Source organism: Trachurus japonicus, chromosome 8 (assembly GCF_045865225.1).
Source record: "Trachurus japonicus isolate A0001 chromosome 8, Traja_1.0".
In the NCBI taxonomy this organism is placed as follows: Eukaryota; Metazoa; Chordata; class Actinopteri; order Carangiformes; family Carangidae; genus Trachurus; species Trachurus japonicus.
In genome coordinates, this window is record NC_140914.1 from 11,211,067 (window position 1) to 11,237,260 (window position 26,194).

The 26,194-nt window shown below is 39.8% G+C and overlaps 2 protein-coding genes across 4 annotated transcripts in view; one reads left to right on the forward strand and one right to left on the reverse strand.

Moving 5' to 3' along the window:
- The window catches only part of mrtfbb (myocardin related transcription factor Bb), a 48,085-nt gene extending 44,807 nt beyond the window's left edge, over positions 1-3,278 (reverse strand). For both annotated transcript variants that reach the window (XM_085783802.1, XM_085783799.1), the window contains exon 1: positions 3,144-3,278. The gene's annotated coding sequence lies outside the window, so the exon portion shown is untranslated. The remainder of the gene's footprint in view (positions 1-3,143) is intronic.
- On the forward strand, positions 595-18,298 carry shisa9b (shisa family member 9b). 2 transcript variants are annotated; one of them, XM_085783805.1, is made up of 4 exons: positions 595-1,462; positions 3,213-3,319; positions 11,755-11,895; positions 14,591-18,298. In XM_085783805.1, the coding sequence occupies exons 1-4, from the start codon at positions 954-956 to the stop codon at positions 14,968-14,970; spliced, it is 1,137 nt and encodes a 378-aa protein (XP_085639931.1). In that variant the 5' UTR covers positions 595-953; the 3' UTR covers positions 14,971-18,298. The 2 variants fall into 2 exon arrangements, with proteins under 2 accessions (XP_085639931.1, XP_085639930.1); XM_085783804.1 differs by having other exon boundaries at positions 597-1,462; positions 14,588-18,298.
- The last annotated feature ends 7,896 nt before the right edge of the window (positions 18,299-26,194 follow it).

Here is a 26,194-nt window from a genome sequence, read left to right on the forward strand (position 1 = left end):
CACATGGTTTTTGAGATATTTTTGTAATTGATCATCGATCAGGAAGGACGGTCATCTTGAAAACAAGAGTTTCTGAGATCTTTTCCTTATGAAGAACTTTGGTATATAAGCGCACAACAACATCAGTGTCCTCAAACTAAATCAGATGTTAAAACATAAAACATGCGCTAAATGACGCATGTTGGCCAAATGCACAGCCAGAAAATATTGTTTTTTAAAACTCAGTAAGTTACTGTGAGGGATTCATTCAATAGCCAGTCACTAAGTTTTAATTAAAAATGTGTTCATGTTTTACTCTGATATGAAGACTCTGGAAATGTAAACACTTTTCTATTGTGAACGCCTGTATTGAAGTTACTTGACTGTACAATCTTGCCTTTTGAATTTTAGTGGTGAGGTGTTTCGGATCTTTACAGACGATTTGAAGACTCAACACAATAATAAAGGGCTGTGAGTGTTGTAATTAGAGCTATTGCACCAAGCTCCCCCTCTCTCTCATTGGCTCTCACCATCTCTCTCTCTCTCTCTCTCTCTCTTCCCGTGATGCACTCACTCATTGGGGTCCCTGCTACTTTGTGTTGTCTTTATCCTACTCTCTCTCTCTCTGTGACTGGCTATGTGGAGGGAGGCAGCCTCAGAGGTGTCTATGACACCCTCCAGCACAGCCAAGGGCACCGCTTCAGTGATGCTACACACTCTCCAAATATTCACAGTAGTTTGTCCTTTGGAAAGTGCCTGAGCTGCCACTGCAGAAAATTTTTAACTATCCTATTTTATTTTTTTTTCCAAGGAAAGAAAAGTACAGGGTTGATCTGTGCTTTTACGCATGGAAGTTGGAATCAGCCTCATCATCTTTACGCATGGCTGTGGCGGCTCGTCTCCTCGGAAGATGCTGCCGGGCTTATGAGAGCGTGTCAGGGCGTCAAGAAGAGCGGGGTGACAAGTGAGCAACGATGCGGGGCACTGAGCTGCTGCTCGGTTACTTTCTGGTCAAAGTTATGGTGTGCGACGCGGAGGGCGAGCCGGGTCAGACCGTCGACGACTTCATGTTGGTGACCGGCTTCAACGACTCCAGGGAAGAGGAGATCGAAGTGACGGAGAGTCCGCACATGGAGGACAAGTGCCGCGGCTACTACGACGTCATGGGCCAGTGGGACCCGCCGTTCGTGTGCAGGACGGGCAGCTACCTGTACTGCTGCGGCACCTGTGGCTTCCGCTTCTGCTGCGCGTTTAAAAGCTCCAGGCTGGACCAGACCACCTGTAAGAACTACGACACTCCGCCGTGGATGATGACGGGCAAACCGCCGCCGAAAGTGGACGTGGCGCTGGACACCGCGAAGGATAAAACAAACCTCATTGTGTACGTCATATGCGGGGTCGTGGCCATAATGGCACTGATTGGGATTTTCACCAAGCTGGGTTTGGAAAAGTCGCACCGGCCGCACAGGGAGAACATGTCAAGGTGGGTTTTTCTTTCATCACAAAGCAACAAGTTTTTAATAAATAAACTCTGTTTAAAACAAAGTTCAGTAATGCATTATTAATGTTTCCACTCAGGCACATTGGATAGGACAAAATGTTTCTGAGGGGAACATCAGTTTCCTCTCAGAAACATGTATAATGAAACTCATCCTGCCTGTCCTTGTCCACATTACTCCCAAAATGCATTTGTGATATTCACTGCACTGACCTTGACCTGCAGCTTGAGTGTGAAACAGACAATTGGAAATGATATGAAAGGAGCTATAATTGTTAAATGTGTCCCTGCTCAAGTAGAAAAAAAGAAAAGAAAAAAGATTTTTAATCTTTTCAAATGTTGCTCAAAGGAAGTTAAACATAGTCTGCACAAAAATGTAATAATTGGCACAATTAAAATAAAGTATGAGGTCAAAAAAATGTGCCAATTTTTATTATTTAAATCATTAACCATCTGCAAGCTGTATACAAACACACACCTGATTGGATGATCGGTGTATGTCAAACACACACTCACTCACATACTCTCCATCATTCTCAAACACACTTCACATACGCACACAAAGAGGCTTATTATGCTCTCGCGGCCCACTCAGAGGAGTGAAAAGTGTCTGCATTGAGGAGACGGTGTCATGTCCCTGTGCAGGCCAGCGCAGGCTGTGTACTCATACACTCTCATTTGGAGAAGTTGGATTCTGAAGCAGCAGAGGATTTTTAATATAAGCAATGTCCCTTGAATCTGCGCTGACACCTGTGACAATAGCTAAGTACTAAATACCTGGGAGGTACTGGGCTTTAAAACTCATATTGAAATAGTGGAGAGTCTGGGGACTGTGAATAGCTGAACAATATGTAACTTAAAAGAAAAGAAATATTAGAAAAAGTGTCTCAGTTCAACTTCAGATATTTTTCCATAAAATCAGGCACCTAGTGAGTGTGAGAATGTGATTTTAGAAAACAGTGACTTGACATGTCTGATATTCTGTGAGAGAAAGTCTTTTGTTTTTGATGACCTCACCTTCACACCGGTCAGAGTCACAGGTGTGGGTGCAGCACACCTGTCACTCTGACCACCAACAGCGATGTCAGAGCTGCCTGAGTATAAACTTCAGAGCAGCTGTAATGAGGTGTGCTGCCGTGGCTCAGTCAGGTTATAGGCTCAATCATAACTAGTTCTAACAATGTGTTGTTGTTAGAGATGCAGTGTCTTTTAAATGTGGGGATAATGGCGGCCATTTTCAGACATTCCTCTGTGAAAGACGTACGTAATATTGCACATCGTTGGTCACAAGAGCAGTGACGGTAATAGAGCTATAGAAAGAAGTTTAGACCTTGGGCTCTTTCTCAGCCTGCTAATCACGGGATGAGGTGAGTGTGAATGTTGTGAAATGCTGTTGTGTGTGTTTCCAAAGTTATTTAGCCATGAGATAAGATGGGTATGTTAAAAGCTTATAGTTGTGAAGACAGTTGAGCCTTGTGTGGATCTTTGCCAAGTTTGAGAAAAATAACCCAGATGATGTCACGGTGATGTCATCAGGGTTATAAGAAGAAGTGCACTGCCAACAGTCAACCATGTTCACCTGAACCACCTAGATTTAGCTTGGTGAAGATGCTCTTATATGAAACACATGTACAGTCTGTCATTTAGAGGAACTTGGTATAAAAACCTGTGGTGCGCTGCGCTGTCGGCCCGGCACAGGATCCACCGTTGCTCATCCTTCCCTTCCTGTTTCCAGGGCTCTTGCACATGTGATCCGCCACCCAGCTTCAGAGCATACGGACGACATCGGACTTGGCCAGCACTACGAGAACATACAGACCAGAGTGACGGTCAACAGTCTCCGTAAGTACAGCACTGTGACGTCAGCAGCACACAGCAAGCTACAAGCCGACACTGATACAGAGGGATTTATTTAAACGCCTTGTCTATACTGTACCTCTATTTATTCTGTTTCCAGTTTCTCCAATAAAACCTTAATGACACTCACACTTAAACATATGAACTAAATATTGTCCTAAAATACAGTATCTGTATCCTGAAATAACTCTGGAACCGGAAGTGGGGGGACAGAAAAAATACAGATCCATCCAGAACCCTGCGGGCTGGTGAAGCAGTCATGCCCTCAGCAATCACTTAACATACACACTAATTACCACCAGCAACCTAGCTAACAAGCTTTCTTTCTTAGCCAGTACTTATACACGTTATATCGCACCCTTATTCTCTCAGTCATCAGCAGCGACACCTACACACACACACCCACGTGGACACACACACACACAGACACACAGACAGAGCAGAGTTCTCATTAAAGTGAACCTGCTTACTGCCTTGACAGCTACAGTCAATTAAGATCTCTCTGCCTCTCTCACACATTTCACATAACAAAAAAAAAGAATTTACAGTAAAGCAGCATTTTTGTGACTATAATATTCATTTATAATAAAAAAAATATATATTTGGTAAGGTTTTATATGACTAACCCATATTTAAAATAAAAACGTGACAACAAAAGTCTCCTGTCTGATTAAGTCTGATGTCAGGATGTATTTAGTGAAATACTCACACCTCACATACTGTACAATAAAGGTTAGAAGTCAAGGAGTCATCAAAGTAATTAATTGAGCCAGGTTTTGTGTCAGCGCTGCAGTCATGGTGGAAAAAGAACCACAAATGAAGCCAGCAGGGGGAAAAAAAGGACAATTTTTCCTTCGTTTAGATGCTTCTCGTGACGTCTCATCTGGGGCAGATGCACATAAATATCAGGGATTATCTTGTGCTATCGATGGCCAGAAGTTTGCATGTTCTCGTTGCAGGTGCAGAGTGCAGCGGGTGATTCTGCTGATTAGTTTGGACGCGCTTCTTAATAAGTGAAAGCACCTGGTGTAATCTGTTGGTTGGGATGAAAACCAGCCTGGTTGTTGGCACTCGCAGTAAATTGATTACCTTATCTCATAGCCAGGCTTTGGCGATACAAATGTTTCAGCATTTTCAATAAGCGCTCCATGTCGGTAATTAATCCCAATGGAAGCCAAGATGCCTCAGTGAATTATTCTTCAACATCAGCTGCTGAGTCAAACACTCACTCCGCAAAGGTTTTTGATGCAAGAATTGTTGAAAATCACAAAGCACCAATGATTGAAAACCCTAAAATTCCCTCCAACAATAAGTCCTGATGAGCAAAATACTCTGATAACAATCCAGGGAATGTAGAGTTCATCTACAACTGGAACTGTTTTACACATACTGTAAAACTGTTGAACTGAATATGGTCTTTTAAAAATGGCTGACACAAGGTCCTTTCAAATTTGCATTTGCATTTTAGTATCCTGTGATATTGACAAAAAAAAAGATAGAAGATATTACTGAGAAAAAGAAATTCAGTCTGACCAAAAAACCAAAGTAACCTCAAAAACCGAGGGGTGTTCTATTTTAAGAGCAAGATATCTATCTTTTTTTTTTTTTTTACTCACTAAAAATCAGCTGAGGTGAGGTGTCAGCCCCGACATGATAATAATTAATCATTCTAAAATCAGACCAGTCTCTTTCATACCTAGCCTCCTCACAGAATAATTATCAGTTCATTAAAAACCAGCCGACACATTTTGACAGGTTGGAGTGAATGAGGAGAAACATACAGTTACTTTAGAAGCTATATGTACAGTATCATACTTTTTGTAGTTTGACATACAACAACATAATTTAACAATGCACGTAGGAACTGTATGGACACAGCAAGAAACCAAAAATCCAATTTTCCTTGTTGCTCTTCCCTGGAGTGAATGAAAGACAATGATCAATGATGTGAGATAATAGTCTGATATTGTTGTAAAACAAGTGTAGACACTACACCTATTTAAAGGTTATGCCACGTTAAAAAAAAGTGCAAGTCGTCTCACCTCACCTGCCTCCTCCTTTGAGTCAGAAAATAACACCACAATGATGAGAACTGCATATCAAGTTTCCGTTTGAGTCTGTAATAATCTGGAAAATTACTACAAACAGTGTTTTCTCCACTCTGCAGTAATGTTAAGAAAATTACAAATACACAACATAACAATTTGCGTACTTGTAAAAAAAAACAACAAGCATGTATTGCAGGGTGTATGTATGTACATGTACTGTATATAGGATATATTAAACTGTGGCAAAGACAGTCACCGCTCAACCATACAGTGTAGATGCTGGGGTGTATCACTGGGGTATAAGCTTCATGTTAGAGGATTACTATTGTACGATGAATACCTGTGAGATGAGTGGTTGGGAGTAGCTTTCTCTTTCATTTTGTGACCTTGGACATGGAGATCCAGGGCGCGGTGTGCTGGGCTGGCTGCCGTATCTTACGAGGAGGTTTGGGAATTATTCTGTGTAACTGAGCTGGAAACAGCAAAGGGACGGCTGTTGTTTTCTTGACAGCAATCTATTCAAGGGTACAAAGGGTGAGATGATTTTTTATTTTTTTACTTTTTGGCTGCATGAATTTGTCCTGCACTCTGTCCTCTCCAGCTGTGCTTCCTAGCGGCAGGTGCGACCATTCCTCAGTTATAATAGTCACTGTAAATTACAGATACCCCCGCCCCTCCCCACCCCCCAGTTCTTCATCTGTTGCCTGTCAGAGATAACAAAAACCTATGAGCTCTCATTCTCCCCAAGACACCGGTTGTACAGATTTTGCGAACTGGGTTTCTTTGGCCACCAGCACTATCATGCTCATGTCCTGCTGGCCATTGTGCGTGCATGGGGCAATTGTGAAGTGTGGCCTCTTTTTACTCCAGGCAGTCAGCCAGAGAGAACAAAGTCTCCGCTCACTGCCAACACTCCACTGGTGCATGACAGTCCATTTCCTCACTGCCAGATAGAAATGTATTTCAGCTGCATTACCGTTGACAGCAGCTGAGAAATCGCTACCAAATGTAGAAGTCTACCTATGGTTCTATTTTCCACCTGCCATATACTGCACTTTGAACTGTATACTGAAGCCTCAAAGCTTTAAGGAGATGATACAGAGGGCTTTAAAATACGTAGGGTTGGAGGCATATAAGTTGTTTTGGTTTCACTTGTATTAGTTTGTGAAATGAAAACTTGACTATGGGAAGGGTTGTTTATCATATTAAGAACATTAGCCCACAAGCTATGTCAATTTACCCGTGTAAAAAATGTGAGGAAAGGTTCACCTGCTTTCCTTGTGAGAAAAAAAAAAGAAAAAAAAGGAAACAGACTGTTTTGTGAGTGATGGAATAAGAAATAAAGCAGATTTCAGGTAAATATGCTGCCAGGTTGGATGGTGGATCTAGGTGGGTGGGGCTTGGGGGAGTGGCTGATGGCAGTGACATGACAAAGTTACAGAGACACGGGAACAAAACTTCTGAATCTACTTAAAGAGTTACCTTGACAGCTTGAAACCAAAGTTTTAACTTGTTATGAGTCAGAGTTATATCATTCGAGATGATCTAATCTGTACTGCTCTGAAGAGAAGGTGAGGTATTGGCTCTGTGATATGACACATAATATATGAGACAAGTTGTTCGGTATGAAATTTCACTTGTTATCCAGAAAAGGTAGTACTTTGATTTTTGCAGTAAAATGGATGTGCAACAGGAGTGTGATGCACCATATTAGATTTTCTTCTTACTAGCTTATCGTCAGATTGTATCAGGCCACTGGCATCAATACAGCTGATCTTCACTGTCAGATATAATATTTCAGCGTCTTAAAACCTTTTGCCACTCTGAGGATATGACCATTATATTTTGGGTAGCTGACAAGTAAATATAACTGAGACCCTCATTTAAATGTGTTACCATTCATTATACATAGTTTAAAGGAGACATATCATGCCTCCTTTCCACAACTTAAAATAGTTCCTAGGTGTCTTAAAGACATTTCTGTAACATGTTTTGGTCAAAATACTCTAAGGATCAAACATCACAGCTCTCTTTTCATCCTCTCAAAACAGCCCTGTTCAGAACAGCTGGTTTCAGTGCCTGTCCCTTTAAATGCAAATGAACCACTGCTTGCCCCGCCCCCTTCTACCGGTCCCAGGTAGGGATGTTATTATGCAAATTCGAAACCTAGTTACATCACTAGAAGACAACTGAGGGAACAGCTCATAAAACCATGTGGATTTCAGCCTGCACATTACAGATTCTTTTGTCAATTCTCACATTTTGGAGGCCAAAAGGCAAGACAAACACCCAAATATATGTTAAAGAGCCTTCAAAAAATACTAATTTATCATGTTTAGTCCTCAGAGTCTTGGTGTCATTTTTCATCAGTGCTTTTGGTTTGAACCCCTGGTATATAAAGTTGCTCAGTCATGTCTTTATCATTTGAGAAATACAGCCCTGGTTAAGTCTTTTATTTCAGTCGCAGGTGTGGAGAAACCCATCTACACTTTTATTTCCTCCCGCCTCGACTGCTGCAACTCCCCATATACCTGTCTAAGTCAGAAATCAATTCATAGCCTGTTAGTTTGAAAATGCTGCAGCTCGGCTCTTAACTCAGTCCCAAAGAATGTGTTCACATCACCCCAGGTTTTAGCATCCTTGCATTGTCTGCCCGTTTATGTTAGGATTGATTTTAAAGTTATCTTACTTACTTTTAAGGGCAGGCTTGCTCCCTTCATTTCTGAGCCTTTACCCCCTCAGTGAACCAGGATGCTGTCTTGAGATCCTCTGGTAGTGCACTGCTGGACATTGCGAGGAAAACCAAAGGAGACAGGGCCTGTGCTGAGAATTAGAAACAACCTGTCAGAGGAGACCAGATTTGCAGAGTCATATCCCTATTATATTCCATCTCTTATGCCATATCTTTATAAAACAAAAGCTTTCAATGTGAGATTTTAATTTGAATTCCAATTTATAATAAAAAGAACCATTTCTTATTATAAAGTCTCTTAAAAAATGTAATTATTCCCAAAATTCACCATCTTATTTACAAGTGCATCGTTGTAAACACGCAAATAAAAGTTTGTACAAAGAGTATATTATTCTCAGCAAATAAATAACTAAGTTAAATGATTTGTCTCAATTTTTAAAACAGATTCGACTGAATAATTTACACATACACTTAGGTAAAAAGTACCTCTCAAACTCTGAATTAGTGATGTCAACATGGTTTTGGGATGTTAAGCTTTTCAGAGGTCTTGACAGAAATGGCCAGATATTGACTTGAAGAGAATAGAATATTTTCATCAGTGACTTGAAAGTAGGCTGCCTGTAAATAAGAGCGCCCTTCTCCTTGTACCATTTATTTCAGGGCATACAGCTCCCAAAATACTCTCTTAAATCTTTTATGAGTTCCAGGGAGGTGTCTGTGTCTGGAGTGTTAACTCGCTTATTTCCCGCAACAACCATGGAGTCTTTAACCTTACAAGTCTCCAGAAGTGGCCTACTTTCTGCCAGCAGCTGACAAAAAAGCTGTGACTTTGACAATAGCACGAGCACAAACGAAAAACTCAGTCAAAATAAAGTCACAGACAGACATTAAAGAGGGAGATAGATAGACAACCACCACGTACATCAGCATATCAGCACATCAGCTTAAATCGACTCTGGCGTCCTTGAAATAGAAAAGTTGCACCAGATGTTAACAAAGCACTGGCACCGTTTAATGCTTATTAACTGCAGTGAAATCTCTTCCCATCCTGTAGTAGACTGTAGCGTCTAAAGGACATGTGAGACACCGGAGATGTGCAGACAGCTTGAAAAATTAACGTTTTAGACAAATACTGGGATATAAAACAGTTTGATTAAAGCTCTCTCTGTGTAAAGATACATATTTATTTCCATTGACTTTTGCCTTGAAGGGAAAACCCTGACTTTGACCTTGACTGGCATCAGATAAGCACAACAGACAGGTAGGACTGTTCAGATGGTATAGCTTACAAAGTAGCTGCTGAGTGGCTCAGCTAAGGAGGACGTCCAAATAGTTTTCCACGGCTGAAGGAGCTCATCTGACAATAAAACACCATGGGACTAAATTTGATCAAAGTCTTTTCATGTTTTTGTTTTTCACACAGTGCATGTGTGTACTGTACCTTGGACTTCCTGGGAAACAATATTAATACTGTATTACTGTGGTTGAATGACTTTAAAAAAGGAGGCAGATTCTGTGTATCCTATATGGAAGCAGAAGATCCCACCTGACTTTCAGCTTTTAAACAAGATCACACTGAATGAGAGTGTGTGTGTGCCTGGCCCACTTGCAATGAAAGGTAGGAAACTGAAGCAGGTCAGCAAGCTCAGACAGCAACCATGAGGTAACACAGATACAGTAGACTGGATGCAGACGTTTGTTTTCAGGTCTTTGGGAGAATTTAATTATTTTAGTGACATAACGTAAAAAAAAAAACATTAATATGACAGTTCAGCATCATCAGCTCTGCAGCTCATGTCTAAAACCTAATGGACGAGCTTCTTATGGATCTCTGAAAGGATTTAATGGAGCTTCATGAACACTGTCCACTTCATGACTAAGATTAATACATGTGAAAGTGTGGCACTGTCTTTCTTAACGACTAAAGTTTTTAATAAGGCTTTCAATAAAGCTGGATAACACAGGAGCTTGTTATAAAGACACCAGTATAAAGTAAGGAGAACACAGTGGCTCCATCAATCTCTTGGCAACCTGAGGTGACCTCCAAAATCTGAACTTCCTCATTACGGCGCCCACCCATCGAGGTGTGGTGAAGTGAAAGGACCGTGGTGGAAGCTGTCCTCTGCATCGTTTCATGAGACAGCATTGATAATTTGAGACTTTCCAAATTAATTAGCACAGTAATAAAATTTCTTGCTGACCAGTGGGGAATAAGGGCCTAATTAACCCATTTTCTGTATTAACGATCTGTTTTTATCAGACACGTTCTGGAACAAGGACTAAAGGACCACCCCCACACATCGAAAAGTTTGTAAACTTTAACCATTAACAACGGCAGTGAGACCAGTGGCGAGGTCAGGGGGTTAAAACACCGACACTGAAGGGTCAATGGGTGGTTCTGCTGTCTTGGCCAGGCTTCCCTTGAAAAAGAGGTCATTGTGTCTCAACGGGACCGACCTGGTTAAATAAAGGCAAAAATAAATAAATAAATAAAAATAACGAGTATGAAAATGATGTGCATCATATGCTACGGTATGGCCTAAACAGTTACTAAATCTTAATTAACCCAGTTATTACGGATGAGCGTGACGCTAACAGTTTTTTTTCCCACTGATACTGATAACCGATAACTTCCTGCTTCTCATAACTGATGCCGATACCAATAAACTAATAACATTTTTGATAGTTTATATGTACACACCTAGGCTAAAGTGAGTAAAGATGAATTTAACATTACAGCTCTGCCTCTGACTTCACAAAATAATATAACCCACATCACTACTGCAATCACAACAAAAACAAGAACAGTTATGACTCTTCAAAAATCAACAGAACAGACTGATCATGATAAATAGTCAGCAAAAATGTTATTTATCTGACTTTTCTGTATATTTTGCCCATAATTATTGGCCAATATCCGGCCGATAATTATCAGTACCGATAGTTATCGTGCATCCCTACCAGTTGAGATCTTGAATCACTGGGTTAAAGAGCACTCTCCATCATCATCTTCATCAAAACACCAATAGGAGGATGTTTTAGGATGCTGCTCAGTGTCAGGGAGCACTGAAGCTGTTCTGATGGTATGTGGTGGCCCAACACTTTCAGACAACTCCTTTTAATTTGTCATCCATGTATACATTATATATACAAAGCACATGAAGCAGCGTTCACACTGCTTCCCGTGGATAAATACGTTCCACTAACCTCCTCGTGGAGAAGACACTCTGAACATCTGTTGGCTCTGTCATGCCAGTAGGCAGGGGGCCAGTCTATTTGCTGTGCACCCCTTAATTTACCAGATGTCTACTGTAGGATTAGTGCAGTTTTACAAAGAGCAGTCATGACTCTCCAGCTGGGTCCCCACAAAAAGCCTACTTAAAGGAGAGTGACACCACCAAGCTATAGAAACCGTTACTGTATACTCACATGCATCCATCAAGCTGAGGATTCAACCTTGAGTCACTTAGAGGAAACCAAGGCAGTTTAAATAAATAATAAAACAATATAATATATTTATAAATAGTATGAATAATATACACATACACATTTTACATTTTAGGGACTTTCTTACTTTAAAGTGTAACTTTTTCATCCCAAAAAATGTAAAAACAAAACAAAACTGCAGTGTCTGAATTTGTGAAACTCTGCAATAATGGATTGTGTTTTCCCTCCTTCAGATAGCAGCCAGATGAACAACGTGGTCCAAACGTCAACTTTAATAACGCAGCCGTACCCGGCCGTGGGACAGATCACCAGCCCTTACGAACAACAGAAGCCTGTCAAGGATCTCAACAAGTACGCCACGCTCAAGGCTGTGGGTAAGAAGCTGTTTACACTGAGCCATAATGATGAGAACGCGGTCAGCATTTATCATTTGATCTAATTAGGTAGCTCATTACATCCTCTATAAATAAAACTTGCATAATTAATCAGGGTTTTTCCCGTGTCCAATGAGGAGGAGTGTCAGGGTTTAATTGAGTGAACTGGAAACAATAGAATCTGTAATCACGGCGACAGGTTTGTAAGTTTATGAGGCAGAAAATTCATCGGCAGTGATTTTTTAGATCCCTAGTACAATGAAATATGGTTGATGTGTGTGATAAACACAACTTGGCTCCACAGAAAACAAAAAAACATGTAATTAAAATTTCCTGCCAGCTGCAGTTGTTAGTAAATTCACTGTGAAACCCCCCCCCCCCTAATATGGCTCTCATAGTTATTCACTCTTCACTGCCCCCTCCCTAAACCCATCTGCACCTGCACTCACCTCCCAACATTCAAGACCATGTTAAAAACACACCTTTTTAAATCAGCTTTTAATACATAATTTCTGTGTGTGTTTTATATTGTTTTCTATGTTTTATACTGTCTTTGCTGCTTTTAACTGAATTTATATGTCTTGTGTTCTTAACTGAATTTATTGTATGTAAAGTGTCTTTGAGCTTCTGGAAAAGCGCTTATAAATAAAATGTATTATTATTAAATTTATTATTAATTCTGATCTGCTTCAGAAAGAGCGAGATTCCTGTGAATCTCGATTTCCACACCACACGTGTTGATAAAAATGCTTTTTCTTTTCTTTAAATAGTGACCTTGCTGGTCTGCATCTCCATGACGCGCCTGCATGGCTGACAGAAATCCTTGTCAGTTAATCCATAGTCCATCAATGCCAACAGAGAGGGGAACTGAAAGTTTATTTATAGGCACAAGTTTGTTGTTCTTCTCCTGTGCTAATTTTGGAAAGTCTGCAACCAGTCAGTTCCTGGACAAACAAGAAATCAGCAAATACCTAAATACTTCCAAGGAGCAAGGGGCTACTTTTAGATTCTTGTTTTAAATCATGAAAAAAGTTTAGTGTTTAAAGTCTATCTATCTATCTATCTATCTATCTATCTATCTATCTATCTATCTATCTATCTATCTATCTATCTATCTATCTATAGCCTTCTCAGTATTTCTCAGCAGTATTCAAAGTTGAGTTGATTACTGTAATAATAATAGATGATTATTTCCCATTACCTTTCATGTATTAATTCTGTTTTGACAGACAGTGATCTGCCTGTTCTCCTAATGCTCCTCATGTGAGTGGATAAAAAAAATTATCCTAATAAATAAGAGAAATGAGCAGCGTGAAAATCAAAGTGTGCAGTAGAAGTATTTGTGGATCAGTATTTGATGCTTCAGCGGAGTGAAACAGGGGTCTTTTTATAGATTCTACTTGAATCAATTAGCTGTGTTTGACAGACCTGGCCAGAGAAGGGATGACAGCTATCAGGAATCTGTGTAGTATACTGTAGGTCCAGTCACATAAAAACAGCTCGCTCTCTTTGTGATTCACTCCAGCAGCTGAAGCTCCACCGCTAATCCACTGAAGTGCCGTCAAACAAACTGATCATTAGGGAAAATAAAAATAGAGCAAATCTTAGCTAATGACACTGGGGACAGGAGACAATCAGGAGCAATCATAACACAAATGAGTCGGAACGTGGCGATGGGAAGCAGCTACACCGCACACTGTGACTCATGTGAGCCTCCGTGGTCCAAATATACTGTACATGTTCATGTACTGGTGATGGAGCAGGTGACTCAAGTAGCTGCTGCTCATCGCCACATCACTTCTCTGTGTCCATGTAGCATGAAGTGTGATGGGGAGCACAGACGCAGGTGATCTGGGAGACATTTAATTAAAAAAAAGGCTGAAATAGTGTAAAATGACAAAGGCTAAGGCTGAAGTGTGCACTCGGGCTCAATTAGTGCTGAAGTGAACACTGTTTTCACACTGTCTCACCGATATAAAATGACACCACGGTGACTATAAGTGGCGAGTTACAGCAGATCGAGTGTGACTCGACTAATGCCAAAAGACAAGATATGATATACTCTACTGGCACATGTCTCAGCCTCACTGAGTTGTACCAAAATATTTTCATATACAGGAATATCAACACATATTTAGTGGAGTGCAATTTATAAGAAAACACACATACACACACACACGCTTTCTTAATTGAATTTTAACCTAATGCCTGACAGGAAGGCATAATGTGAAAATATTTGAATATTTGTGAAAAACTTGAAGCTACTTATCAGTAACTTAGAAAACAATGTTTGTATTTTACAGTTCATTACCATTTATTAAAAATAATGAGCACCAGTTCACACTGAATAGCTAGTATTGTGCGTATGCAATTTCAATAATATTTACATTTCAATCACAGGTAAATATGGACTGCAATTATCAGTGACATTTTAAAGCATGTATATTCCAATTAAATTATGTTAAATGATGTCTTCTGTTCAACTTTTTAATTTAAGTCAGTCAGTTTCACTGATTTAAACAGCAAATGCGAAATATTTCTTGTTTGAGTCCACTGACCTGCAATGTCAGGTGCACACGGTGCATTCCTATTTTAATTAAACCGCTATAAAGATACCTGAAAATTATAAGTTAGATGACTTCAATCTTGAAAATCCAACGAAGAAAAACCCATCTTGTTTGTTTGTGTACAGCAGAGAAAGCTAACGACAGCTTCTACAGCAGCCGTCGGCAGGTGATGGAGATGACGACCAAGGGCAGCCTTCCCATGGAAGCTGTGGATATGGAGCCTGAGCCGAGCAATCCCTACAGCCCACCGAGACAGCTGTCTGCAAAGCAGAACGGACACAAGTACAAAAGCCCCAAGAGCCACAGCTCCCATTCGCTCTGCTACGGCTCCAGCTCTGCTGCCAGCCCCAGCGTGCTCAGGTCCTGGGACAGCAAGGAGACGCTGGGACTGCGACCGAACTACGGCCCAAAGAAACTCTGCATCGTAGAGAAGGAGCTGCACACCACCCGCTACGTGCTCCCACAACCGTACTTTGTCACCAACAGCAAGACAGAAGTGACAGTATGAGGGACTGTCTAAACACCAGGCTTAAAAAAGGAGTCTGCATTTAAGGAAGACAGTAACTGCTGACCGAGTGTGCTTTTCCACAAAAGCAGCATAAACTCCTGTATGTGCAGATGTGCAGATGTGCATGTGATGGGCAGCTTTTAAGATGCCACCAGAAGGCAAAGGTGTGCTGGAACAGGACTCGGTAGAAATCACCGTGGCCTCAGGGAGGCACAGCGGTGAATATATTGTCATCAATATTCATATAATCCAAGTGCTAAAACAAATCACAAAAGCTAAATAAATCATATATACCAGTGATGAGATGTGACACGTACAGGGGAGTTGTCAATATTCACTATCATCATATCAAAGAAACTGAAAATTAGAGCATCTCATGTAACTTTTATTAAATCGAGGGTTATAGAAGGAGAAATCTTTTCTTATTTACTGTATTTAACCGAGGCTGAGTTGTTGTTGAGATGTTTTACTGGACAATTTATAGATGCTGTTTGGAAAAAGTTGGCACTGGATACATGATGAGGAGCAGAATTGAACTATTCCAGTAAAATGCAGCGTTTTTCGCCTGCCTGCCCGAGGCTGATACATTTAAAAAAATATTACCTGCATAAACTAAATCAGTCCTAATCCTTGTTGTTTTATTTACTGATTTAAAATGAAAGATCCAGTAGTTTCCAGTGTGTTACACTGGTGTAAGATAGTTGATGAGTAAGAAAACACAGTCTGGGGAGCTCACAGGGAATTTCATTAGGGAACTTCATTATCGTCTACAAATGACTCACACCCTGAGCTCACAGTATGAGCGCCCCCAAAAAAGGGAGTCTATTTGTATTGTTGTTAAAAGCCAGTGAATCATTCACAGTGTAGATGGCCATGACTGTCACTAACATATGTAAGAACTTGTTTCATTTCAGACAGACTAGGAAAAACATAACATTGTTTAAAGCTTTTCAGGTTGTACAGTCATTCTGGGGACAAATCAAGAGTTTATATCAGTCAGTATTTCTGATAAATAGACAGCTGAGTCTATGAACGCGTCGACTGTTGACTTAAATGACTAAGATCCATTGCAACCGTGTGGATAGTGTCACTGTAGATGTCTCATTTTGAGGGAAAAACGCATTCGAACCAAGTCACTGCCAACAGACATCCTACTGATACATGTTTCTATGATAACTAGGAGAAGTAGCTGCAGATTGTTGAACCAGTGTTGTATTGGTGTAATAGTGCCTCTCATCAGTACCAGCATGTGTGTGATGATTATCCTAGAGTATACTGTAGACGACGCCCCAGGATTAGGATGGTGATTGGTCTTATTCTTATAGCGATCCATTATGCCCCCAACAAACGGCATTTTCGGCGAGAAGACGGTGGCTCACAGTTTGCATCAGTGTGTGTAATCTATTTTCAATCCCAAATCCTTCACATTTCATGAATGTACAGTATCTGGTCTGAACAGCCTAAATGCAAGTGGTGGAAAGTTGATAAATTGGTGGTGATAAGTTAATTAACTTTTGTCAGGATGAATGTAAAGATATTGTGACACAAGGTAAAGTTTTTTTTTGTTTTGTCTGTTGCTAAAGAAATAAATGGGTCCTCTAAATACACCCAGACAAGGTGTTGGGTGATGATCCTATTATACGTACAACAATATTTACCTGTTGTTGTGGTTTAACGTTTGAAAAGCTTTGTCTGGAAGTGAGATGTTCCATGTCAGCTGGGAATTTAAACATTTTGGTAAACACCTTTTATCCCAGCCAATAGTGATGGTGATGCCAATTCTGAGACCAAAACAGGACTCAAGGACACTGGAATTCATGCCACACTTGGCAAAATAAAAAACTTTTGAGTAAACCAGGGTTTTCAGGAGCAGCTGATCATTCGTCGCACTGATTTCCCAGCCAAGCAATATAAAAGGATGCTCACGCCTGCTTGCAACTCTTTGCTCATGCGGTTGATTATTTCAAGCTGCCAAGGACAGGGCTACACTCATAGCTGAGTGTGGGAAGTGGGAATTGCTAGTATGAAGGTGTATTCATGTCTCCTCAAGTCTAATTCTTACAAAAGGAAAAAAAAAAACATATAACAAGGGCAGAAATCTTGCAGATTGTTGTCTTTGGGTAGCTGTTACAACTGTATGCACTATACTATATACAAAGTATGTATATCTGGTGCACCAAACTGTTCTTTCACAATATTAATAAACTGTTTCAGTGTTTATTTCACAGTTACATGAAATCTGTTCTATTCAAACACACCTGAGATTTTTTTTTTGTTATTTATGCAAACAATATATACAATATTGTCACCTGTCACTTTTTGTGAATACGAGTTGTTTTACTGAAACCACTATAAATAAGCTACAGAACACCATATTTACACACAAAGACCTAGTGTAATAATAATGTGTATAATAGGTGACGTGTGCATTGCAGCATCCAGCAATGAGAAGGCAGCAGTGATGTATACTTGGCTAATGTTAAGGAAAGCCCCTATTATTGCAGGTCTGGCTTATTATCAATGCTGGCTCAGTATCTCATAATCCTTCTGCTCTAATGAATGTCATAATGTGTCTGTCATTTGTGTACCTTATATTTTTATTTTGGATTTAAGAGCTCTTGTTAAATATATTTGCAACCTCCAAGTTTGACAGTTTACATCCTCTATTTATGCTTGAAGATTACTGAGCTGAGCGTTATTATGTTTCCATCTGTTGTTTGTGCCATAAAAATATATAATCCCCATGTTGCCAGAGATCTGCGAAAACCTTGAATCTCTACAATGTCAATTTTGTCAAACTGAATTATATGAAATTACAGTTAAACCAGTGATTCAGTTTCATTGTGATATTTTGAAATAGTTTTTGTGCAGTCTGGAAAAATCCAAGGTTCATGAAACGTTTTTATGATGTGGAAAACCTTGATGGCTGCCTTTTACTGTGAAGCCAACTGTTCCAACTTATTTCCATGTGTTAGATATACTAGCCCACCTTGATCAATGAAATGGTTATTGGCACCACTGCAGCTTTGAGCATTTTGTCACTAGTTTGTTCGACTAACTTATCCTTGGGGGCTAATAATAATAAGACCATGCACATAATTACACAACAAAGAAACTCATTTCAAAAAGTTTTCTGTAACATTATTTTGGTGCTTAATAGAGCTGCTTTGTTCTATTTCCTTTCAAAACATTATTGATTGATGATTCTAGCTGGTTCTACTGGCTGCCCCCTCAACATCACACTGCATGGTATCATAATAACATGCCAGAGGACCTCCCCTATATAACATGGGACATATGGGCCTGTTTTGGTGTGATCCATTAAAAAAAGTGACGTGTCATTAAAACTGTCTATATTAAAATTATTTTTAACAACTGTCTCAATGCCAGACTTTTTTTTTTTAGAGCCACGTCCTTTTTTTTTTTTTCCATGACACTTATGATTATATAACTTGACCCAGATGATTTGGTGCTTTTAATTCCTATTAAACCACATGTCTCAGTAGGTAATTTATTTATATGATGCAGGGTGACAATTTTGTGAATGTTGTTTTTAGCAGCAACAAGGATGCAACACTTTCACACTCCAGCAGTGCCATGTTGCTGTTAAGCTGCATATTTAGAGAACAGCCTTGATGTTGAGTGTTAATTATAGTTACTGTTTATGAAGAAAAAAAAAGCTTACTTTGCCGGTTTAGAACAAATATAATATTCATTATAATATTTATATAAATATATAGTACATACACATGCAGGGATGTCACACTTCATGCTTGTATATAATTGAGAGTCTATTCAGTTCTGTCATTCTCACATATGTCACAGTATTTAAAAATGTATAAGTAAATTGTTCTGAGCTGAAATGACAGTTCAATTGTACAGGTTGTTATAGTGCACTAACACAATGACAATAGCTGAATACAACCTCACATTCACACTCATTCAGTCCAAGCACCAGAAGCTACACATATTGATTTCCTCATTATGGTCTGACTATACAGACAGACCACCGAGAGGTATTTGTTGAAGGGGCTGCCACTCTGATTTGAAACGCTCAATACATGCTCATCTGTCAAGGCCTGGATAAATAAAGGAGCTGGATCGATTTGCTGAAGCGCTAATGCCTTGTGGAGTTAGTTAAAATAACTTGAAGGTTTGCCTCTTGATAAGTGGACTGCATGATAAAAGAACAACAGCAGTAGAACAGCACAATAACAATAAAATAGACCAGACAATAAAAGAAGGGGGAATTTAGTACTTGCTGTCTGGAACAGCAGAATATAACATGCACTGATAAAATATCATTTGTCTTGACTTTCAAAATAATTATCACAGACTCATTTTTGCAGCCAAACAAAAACTTATTTATGCACCTTTGTACTTGTTTCAGTCCACGTTGGACCTGTTACTGCAGAGATCGCTCCTGCTTCCTGAACTTCTGTTTTAACATACCTCTGGGAGCACTGTCATTTTCTTGAAAACGCCAGGAGACATTCTTGTTAATTAGCAAACGATGTTTCCGACTGCCAGGGTGGATCCCTCTGGAAATTAAATCAGCACAATAACCTAATTCAGTCAGACAAGAGGGGTAAAGCTACGTCCTGGTGTAAATCTTCATCTTACAACAATGACATGAAAAAAAAAAAAAGCTGCATGATTTTTCAAACATGAAATGTTGCAACGTCGGGTTGCACTTTTTCACATGAGCCAACAAACGGTTAATCCATATGAGGGTTAGGGTAAAAAAAAAGTTAAATGTCATTTTGGATTTACATACTAAGAAATGCACTAGAGTAAGTCAGAGAGTCCTCTGGGAGTGCAGACGTTCATGGCAGCCCATGTTCACTGCTGCTGGACACGTTTATTGTGTTGCTTAGATAAAAGCTTCTGTAATGTGTTGGGACAGATTGTTCAAACTTAGCTGTTAAATGTGTGTTTCCACATTTTTTTAGCTGCCACAGTAACAGACTGGTCTCTATGTCTTATAGCCTGTGATTCATAAGTTCTGCTGTAGCAAAGAAGCCCTGATCAGAAACTTCTAGGTAAAATGCCCTTTTCCCTTTTTTTTATCAGTTTCATCAGTCATCATGTGTTTTCATCTTCAAAACAAAGCTACAAGTGAGTAAATAAAGCTAATAATTAGATATGAGAGTTGAATTCGCAGGTTATCAACTTCAGTGCGGAAGGTTTAAATGAGTCCTTTCAGACACATCGAATCATCTTGCACACGCACAATACTCTGTCTGCCGCACCAACACTGTCTGACCCTTGTCGTCTGCACCACCACATCCAGTGACAGGCTAATGGAACCGCTGACTCTGCCGGTTTGAAACAGAACCGCTCAGAAGCTCAGGGGAGATTTATCAGCAAACAAAAGACTTAACTGTAAGAACTCAGCTATGAAGCCCAATATGAGTCAGCCCTGCTGCTACCACAACAAAAACACCACCTTAGGGGTAAGATTATATCAAATGTAAGTTTTACACACCTCATTCAATTAATTCATCTGAGTACTGGCTATCATCATATGTGATGATGTGTTTAGATGCATTCAAAAACAAACATATACAGTACTGTGTTTCTTTGATGAATACTGATTAAAGTGTGACTATGGCGTGACTACAATGAAAACAGGAGCCTAAGACGCCTCCAATGACAAGCTGTCGAGATTTCTGAGTCCCAGATATGAGAAACTGGACTCTGGCAGGATGTGGTTCTGGCCACAGAAACATCTTAATGAGCTGCTGCTTATTAAAAAAAACAAAAACAAGTAATGACTTTCATACTAAATCTGAATCGCCATCTGAGATAATGAGCGACAGTTCAGCATCTTACTGGCAAACTGCTGCTGTGGAGTTACAAGGTAAAGGCTGACCTGAAAGCAGCTGTGTCCAAACTCAGTTCAGTCTCCAAAGCTTCATGGTCCAGTAATCTGGAGAAGGATTTTGGAGGTGACTGGAGAAGTATCGCTTTCTCTTGCTGTCCGACAGTGAGTGATTAAGAGACAAAAAAAGCAGTGGAGGTCTAATGTCTGTATTCTGTTGTAACTGGCAATATAATGATAAAATACTACTATCTACAAACAGTGCTAAGTGGTGTGTCTTTTCTCGTGGAAAATAATCACACAGCAGGGAACTAAGTTCATTTTGAAAGGGAGGGGAAGACATCAATCCTCATAATTTCCACTGTACTGCAGTCAAGCTAGATGGTTAATAAGGGAGAAATTCCCCTCACATAAATAGAGATCAGTGGGGATAGAATAGACTAGTCGATGCTCCAAAATTAATCCACTCCACAAGCCACTGCAGAGTAACAAAGCCCAGATCATTGTGCCACTACAAAAGCAAGCGAAGCAGCTTGGAGCAAAATCTGAGAGTTTCTGAAAGGAGGCACACAGAGATTAGGAATGTGGAGCTCCTCAGAGAGATGACTCTGCAGCAGACAAAGACACTGGCGAGGCAGGAAGAGAGGTCATTGTGTTATTCTGGGGAAGGGGCTGTTACATGGGTTAAAAAGTCTGTGATTGGCTGATTACCCTCACAGGAACATCGCTGCAACAGACATGCTATTACTGGAGAAGAGTTGGAAGAAACAACTGATTTTTCAACATGTGATGCAATTAAATTTAAACACCAATCTGTGGTCATCAAATCTCTTTAAAGCTGACGATCTGAACTTCACACCAACGTCTCTCTGAGATCACATACAGAGGAGCTTCACAGGGAATTTTATTTGGAAGAAAAACTCATGCCTGGAAGCCAAGAATCTTTAACTGAGGCCGTCTACATTTATTTGGTTTTGCTGCCTTAGTCCAGCCGACTAAAGCACATCTATATCTCCTGCCTGTACCATCTAAATAACAACGCTGCACTTTTCTTGCCTTTTTGAAAGCAAATTAACACAGTTAACCTTTCACTTCACTTTCACTTACATCCCACCTGACTAACTAAAAGCATTAGCTGAATTCATACTCTAAGAGCTGAATACTTTCTCTTTTCAATGCCGTGCAACTATCCAACTTAGTCCTGCAATTCAATTCAGATTGCTTGAAAAAAAAGAAGCTTGTTGTAAACAATGTAAATTACAGTGTAGAGAGGTCAATAGATGAGCGCGTACTTGTTTGTGGCATTTGAGCCAATTAAGGTCTCAAATAGCTAAGCAGCACTATGAGATGAGTCATTTGGGAGGAAAACAATTTTCACCATAAAGATACAACTTAAAGTATTCTCCTTGTAGTTATCTACAACAATATTATATGTTATCTAAAGTATTAAAGGAGACATATTATGCCCCCTTTCCACAAATTAAAATAGTTCCCAGGTGTCTTGAAGACATATCTGTGACATGCTTTGGTCAAAATATCCCAAGGATCAAACATCACAGCTCTTTTCAAACTCTCAAAACAGCCCTGTTCAGAATGGCTGGTTTCAGTGCCTGTCCCTTTAAATGCAAATGAACCACTGCTTGCGGGACGGGCCCTTCTACTGGTCCCAGGTAAGGGTGGTAGTATGCAAATTCAAAACCTAGTTACATCACTGGAAGACATACACATTTACATCTTGTAAAACCACATGGATTTCAACCTAGGGAGCCTGAAAATTACAGATTTTTTTGTCAATTTTCGCATTTTGGGGGCCAGAAGGCAAGACAAACACCGAAATTAAAGAGCTTTCGAAAAGTGATATTTCCATAATATGTCCCCTTTAAATTAAGTTCTGCTTTAAAATAACCTAAAGGTTTTGAGAGAGTGGTTTCAATCAACCCTAAGAGCAAAAGGTCAAGATTTCATACTTGGGGTATTTGATATTATTCTCCCTAATAGCCATGTTGCTTCAGTGTCTCCAATCCTTATCTAAGAGCTCAGGGAGGCAGCAATTTTGCCAGGTGGGTCATAAGTGTTAAGGAGAGTTACAGTGACTATCTTATTTCCCAGATGTCTTCTCCTGTGTGGCTTTAGGTCCCACTATCAGACGTGATTAACATTTCAATTATACTGAATGTACATCTCATTGCTAACATTGTAACACAAGTCTCCAAAGGCTACTAGCCAGAAAATTACTCTTGAGGAGTTACAGCTTAAGCGGGTAGGAATCTCGCAGAGATGGAAGATGAGTGCCAGTGAAATGATTCCTGGGAGCATCGCTAAGTTGTACTCATCTGCAGCCGAGGCCTCAAAGTGGGCAATAGCTCAGATGAGTCAGATAGCGGCAGCAGACATAAGTGAAGAGCAGAGTTCTTGGTTTGGCAGTTAATCAAAAAAAGTAATGCGAAGGATTTGTGATGACAGACGGTGAGCTGGTGAGATGTAAAATCGGGTTTGTGACGAAGCTCAGTGATTTTTTCAGATACTTGCTCAGAACCGTTTGCGTCACAGGAAAATTACACTGACGCCACATTATTCTGGAAATCTCAGTGACTTCAAAGTAGCTGGTTTTATTGTTTTATATACTGTAGTTGATTTAGTATAAAAACTATACTGTAAGGGTCTCCCATATGGACTAACAATCTATGAATATAAATATATATAATAATATATATAGAATGTATTAATTTGATTCCTACTACTTTTTCTTGTCACATACTGAATGATGGCAGTCAAGTCAAAGCTCATAATTTTCCTGCCACTGTGTGACTGGCGAACGGCTGCACCTTTTCATCTCATTTCTTTCTGTCCAACAGTGGCCTCTCACCTTTGCTTTACCAGCTTCTCAAAGGGCCTCTGGAGACCAGGTTTAGTCACAAAGTCACTTCATACATCTCACATACCTATTTTAGTATAAGATAAGATGCCTTTATAAAAACCTTACTACAAAGTAAATAAACTGGCCTCATATTGATTTACATAATGGATGACATTATGAAATATTTCAAACTCTCTGCTTAAACATTTCTAGCCCCAAACACCACAAAAACCCCACTATTAGAAAACGTATACCACTACATGCATGTCAAATATGTACAAGAGAAAATAATGTCCCGACAATATTCATTCAACAACAGGAGGGCAGCTAAACTGAAGTGACGATTACAGCCCAAATAAAATGGAAAGAAAAAATGAAGCTGCCTCAAATTTCTCCAGAGGACCATGGTCGTCATGACAGGATTCAAATGGCAGAATAGGACCAATGTCTTCAGCTTTTCTGCTATGAATCTACTGTTGGACAAGTTAATTATAGATTCATACCAATCCTGATAGGCGAATGACCTATTCTGTAGAAACGTAAATCTGACAAGAAAAATGCGTAGTTAATAAACTAAGGAGGCCTTTGTAGAAATTTGCTGCTTTGTTCAATAGCTGAGGTTCAGTTATGAAACATTCAGTGTCATGTGGCCTCTCACAATTTGTTAAGTTTGCTCTTGAGCCATTAGAAATAAGTTCATCACCAAACAAGGACTCTGTCTTTACAATAAAACCCTGTCAAACTGAAATCTGTGTGCTACAATCCCTGTCTAAGAAAAGGAACTATTAAAATATTCCCCACATCCCACAGGCAGAGTGTTATTTTTTATTATTGACCTACACTTCTATCCACATTTATTCACTCTATATTGTAAATGTAGAACAGGAGCCCTGGGCTACAGGTTGATAACACACAACCATTTCATCACCTTGCGGTGACACACATTTTGTTTTACCTTAGCTTTGATAAACTTGAAACAATTGGGTCATTATAGGATAAAACAATTTTGAGGAAATGAAGTTGGTTTACATGTAACTAGAACTGCAACAGGTACTAATTACCTGCGAATGCCCTGTAGATGATGTGTAGAATTTATACTGTAGTTTCCCAAACCATTTCTATTAACTGGGGTAATACCTCTAACTGAGAAACCGAGAAAAGATTGAAAAGACATGCTGCTCAAACATCTGGAATTTTGATTGATGGTTGCCTTGTGCTTTGCAAAACTACAACCCCTGGATGCTGCTCTCAATATCTTAATTCTAAAAATCCAATTAAAACCCTAAAATCTGAAAAGATATCGTCTGTGGCTATTTTTCAAGTGCAACTTGAACTGCAGCTGCTGTCAACTGAGTTGCAACATTAGTATTTGCTCTACTTCCAAAACAAGCATTCAAAATGTCAGCATTATGGCAGACACGTCACTGACTTTGCCATAGCTAACACTGTTGCTTTGTATATATGTTTCCTGTTCAGCTCAAGTCTATGAAAATGTGGATGACACTGCCACTGAAAGCTGTGTCGCTCTTTCACCTGAATGGACCTTGCAGAAAAAAATTAAAGTCTCATCCATCAAAAAGGCAATGAGTGCTTGTTAGGCCTTTTTTTGGGGTCAACCCATGAGCGTGGGTCTGAATAACAACTAAAAAGTAGAAACTAAGAGGCCAGGTGACATATACAAATGAATGAATAAATGATTGAGGGATCTAAAAGAGGCTAGGGATTTTCTGAATTTCTCCAGGGAGTTGTCAGCTGCTTTTCTTTCTTCCTCTGAATGGGATCCAGGTCTCCTCCATGATTTAAAACCTGCCAACTACTCAGACACACCGGTTGTGTTTGAGTGCATGAAGTGTGTCTCACCTGTCCTCTTCCGAGCCTTGGAAGATGACATTGTGTTAGTGTGTTTAAGGTTACTCAGCAAACATTTTGTCAATGTTCATGAATTTGCACCAGAACTTAGAGAGAAAACGAATCTAAAATAATGTGATTTTTTTGTTGAATAAAGGAAATTATGTTTGACAGCAAACAAACTGGCAGTTGAAGAACATGCAACATGCATCTGGTTACCATGGACTCATCTAACATTTAAATTCCACCTGTAAACGGTGAACTCTGGGGAGTTGTTTATAGGTTGGCATCTTGTTTCAACACAAAAAGTATCTTTTTGTCTTGAATTAGGAACAAAATACAGTATTTGCCTGTCTTAACGTGACATGGCCTTGTTATCTCTGGCGCACACATTCAACAGGAAAAAAAAAAAAAATCTAATGGCTTAGTTTGGTCATCAGCTGCAATGATCTGCTCTTGTCACAAGGATCACAACCAATTAAGAAACAGTGGGTGAGTTCCGCCACCTCCCAGATGTCGAGACAAAGCCGATGGATTCTCTCTCTGCCTCGAGAGCAGCGGGTTGACTGTGAGCTCCGAGTGTTATTAATAGCCACTGCAGGGGTGTTGAGGGTCTTTGGCTGTCAAAGGACTGAGGTGGCACTGCGGTTCAGAGCGGCGCTCAACTACGATCACCTCGCTGGGTGAGAGGCCAT

Bases quoted from the DNA above. Each gene is read 5' to 3' on its own strand.
- shisa9b (XM_085783804.1), top strand. From the start codon at position 954: ATGCGGGGCACTGAGCTGCTGCTCGGTTACTTTCTGGTCAAAGTTATG. The intron at 1,463-3,212 runs GTGGGTTTTTCT...TCCTGTTTCCAG, and splicing joins CACAGGGAGAACATGTCAAG to GGCTCTTGCACATGTGATCC. The intron at 3,320-11,754 runs GTAAGTACAGCA...TCCCTCCTTCAG, and splicing joins AGTGACGGTCAACAGTCTCC to ATAGCAGCCAGATGAACAAC.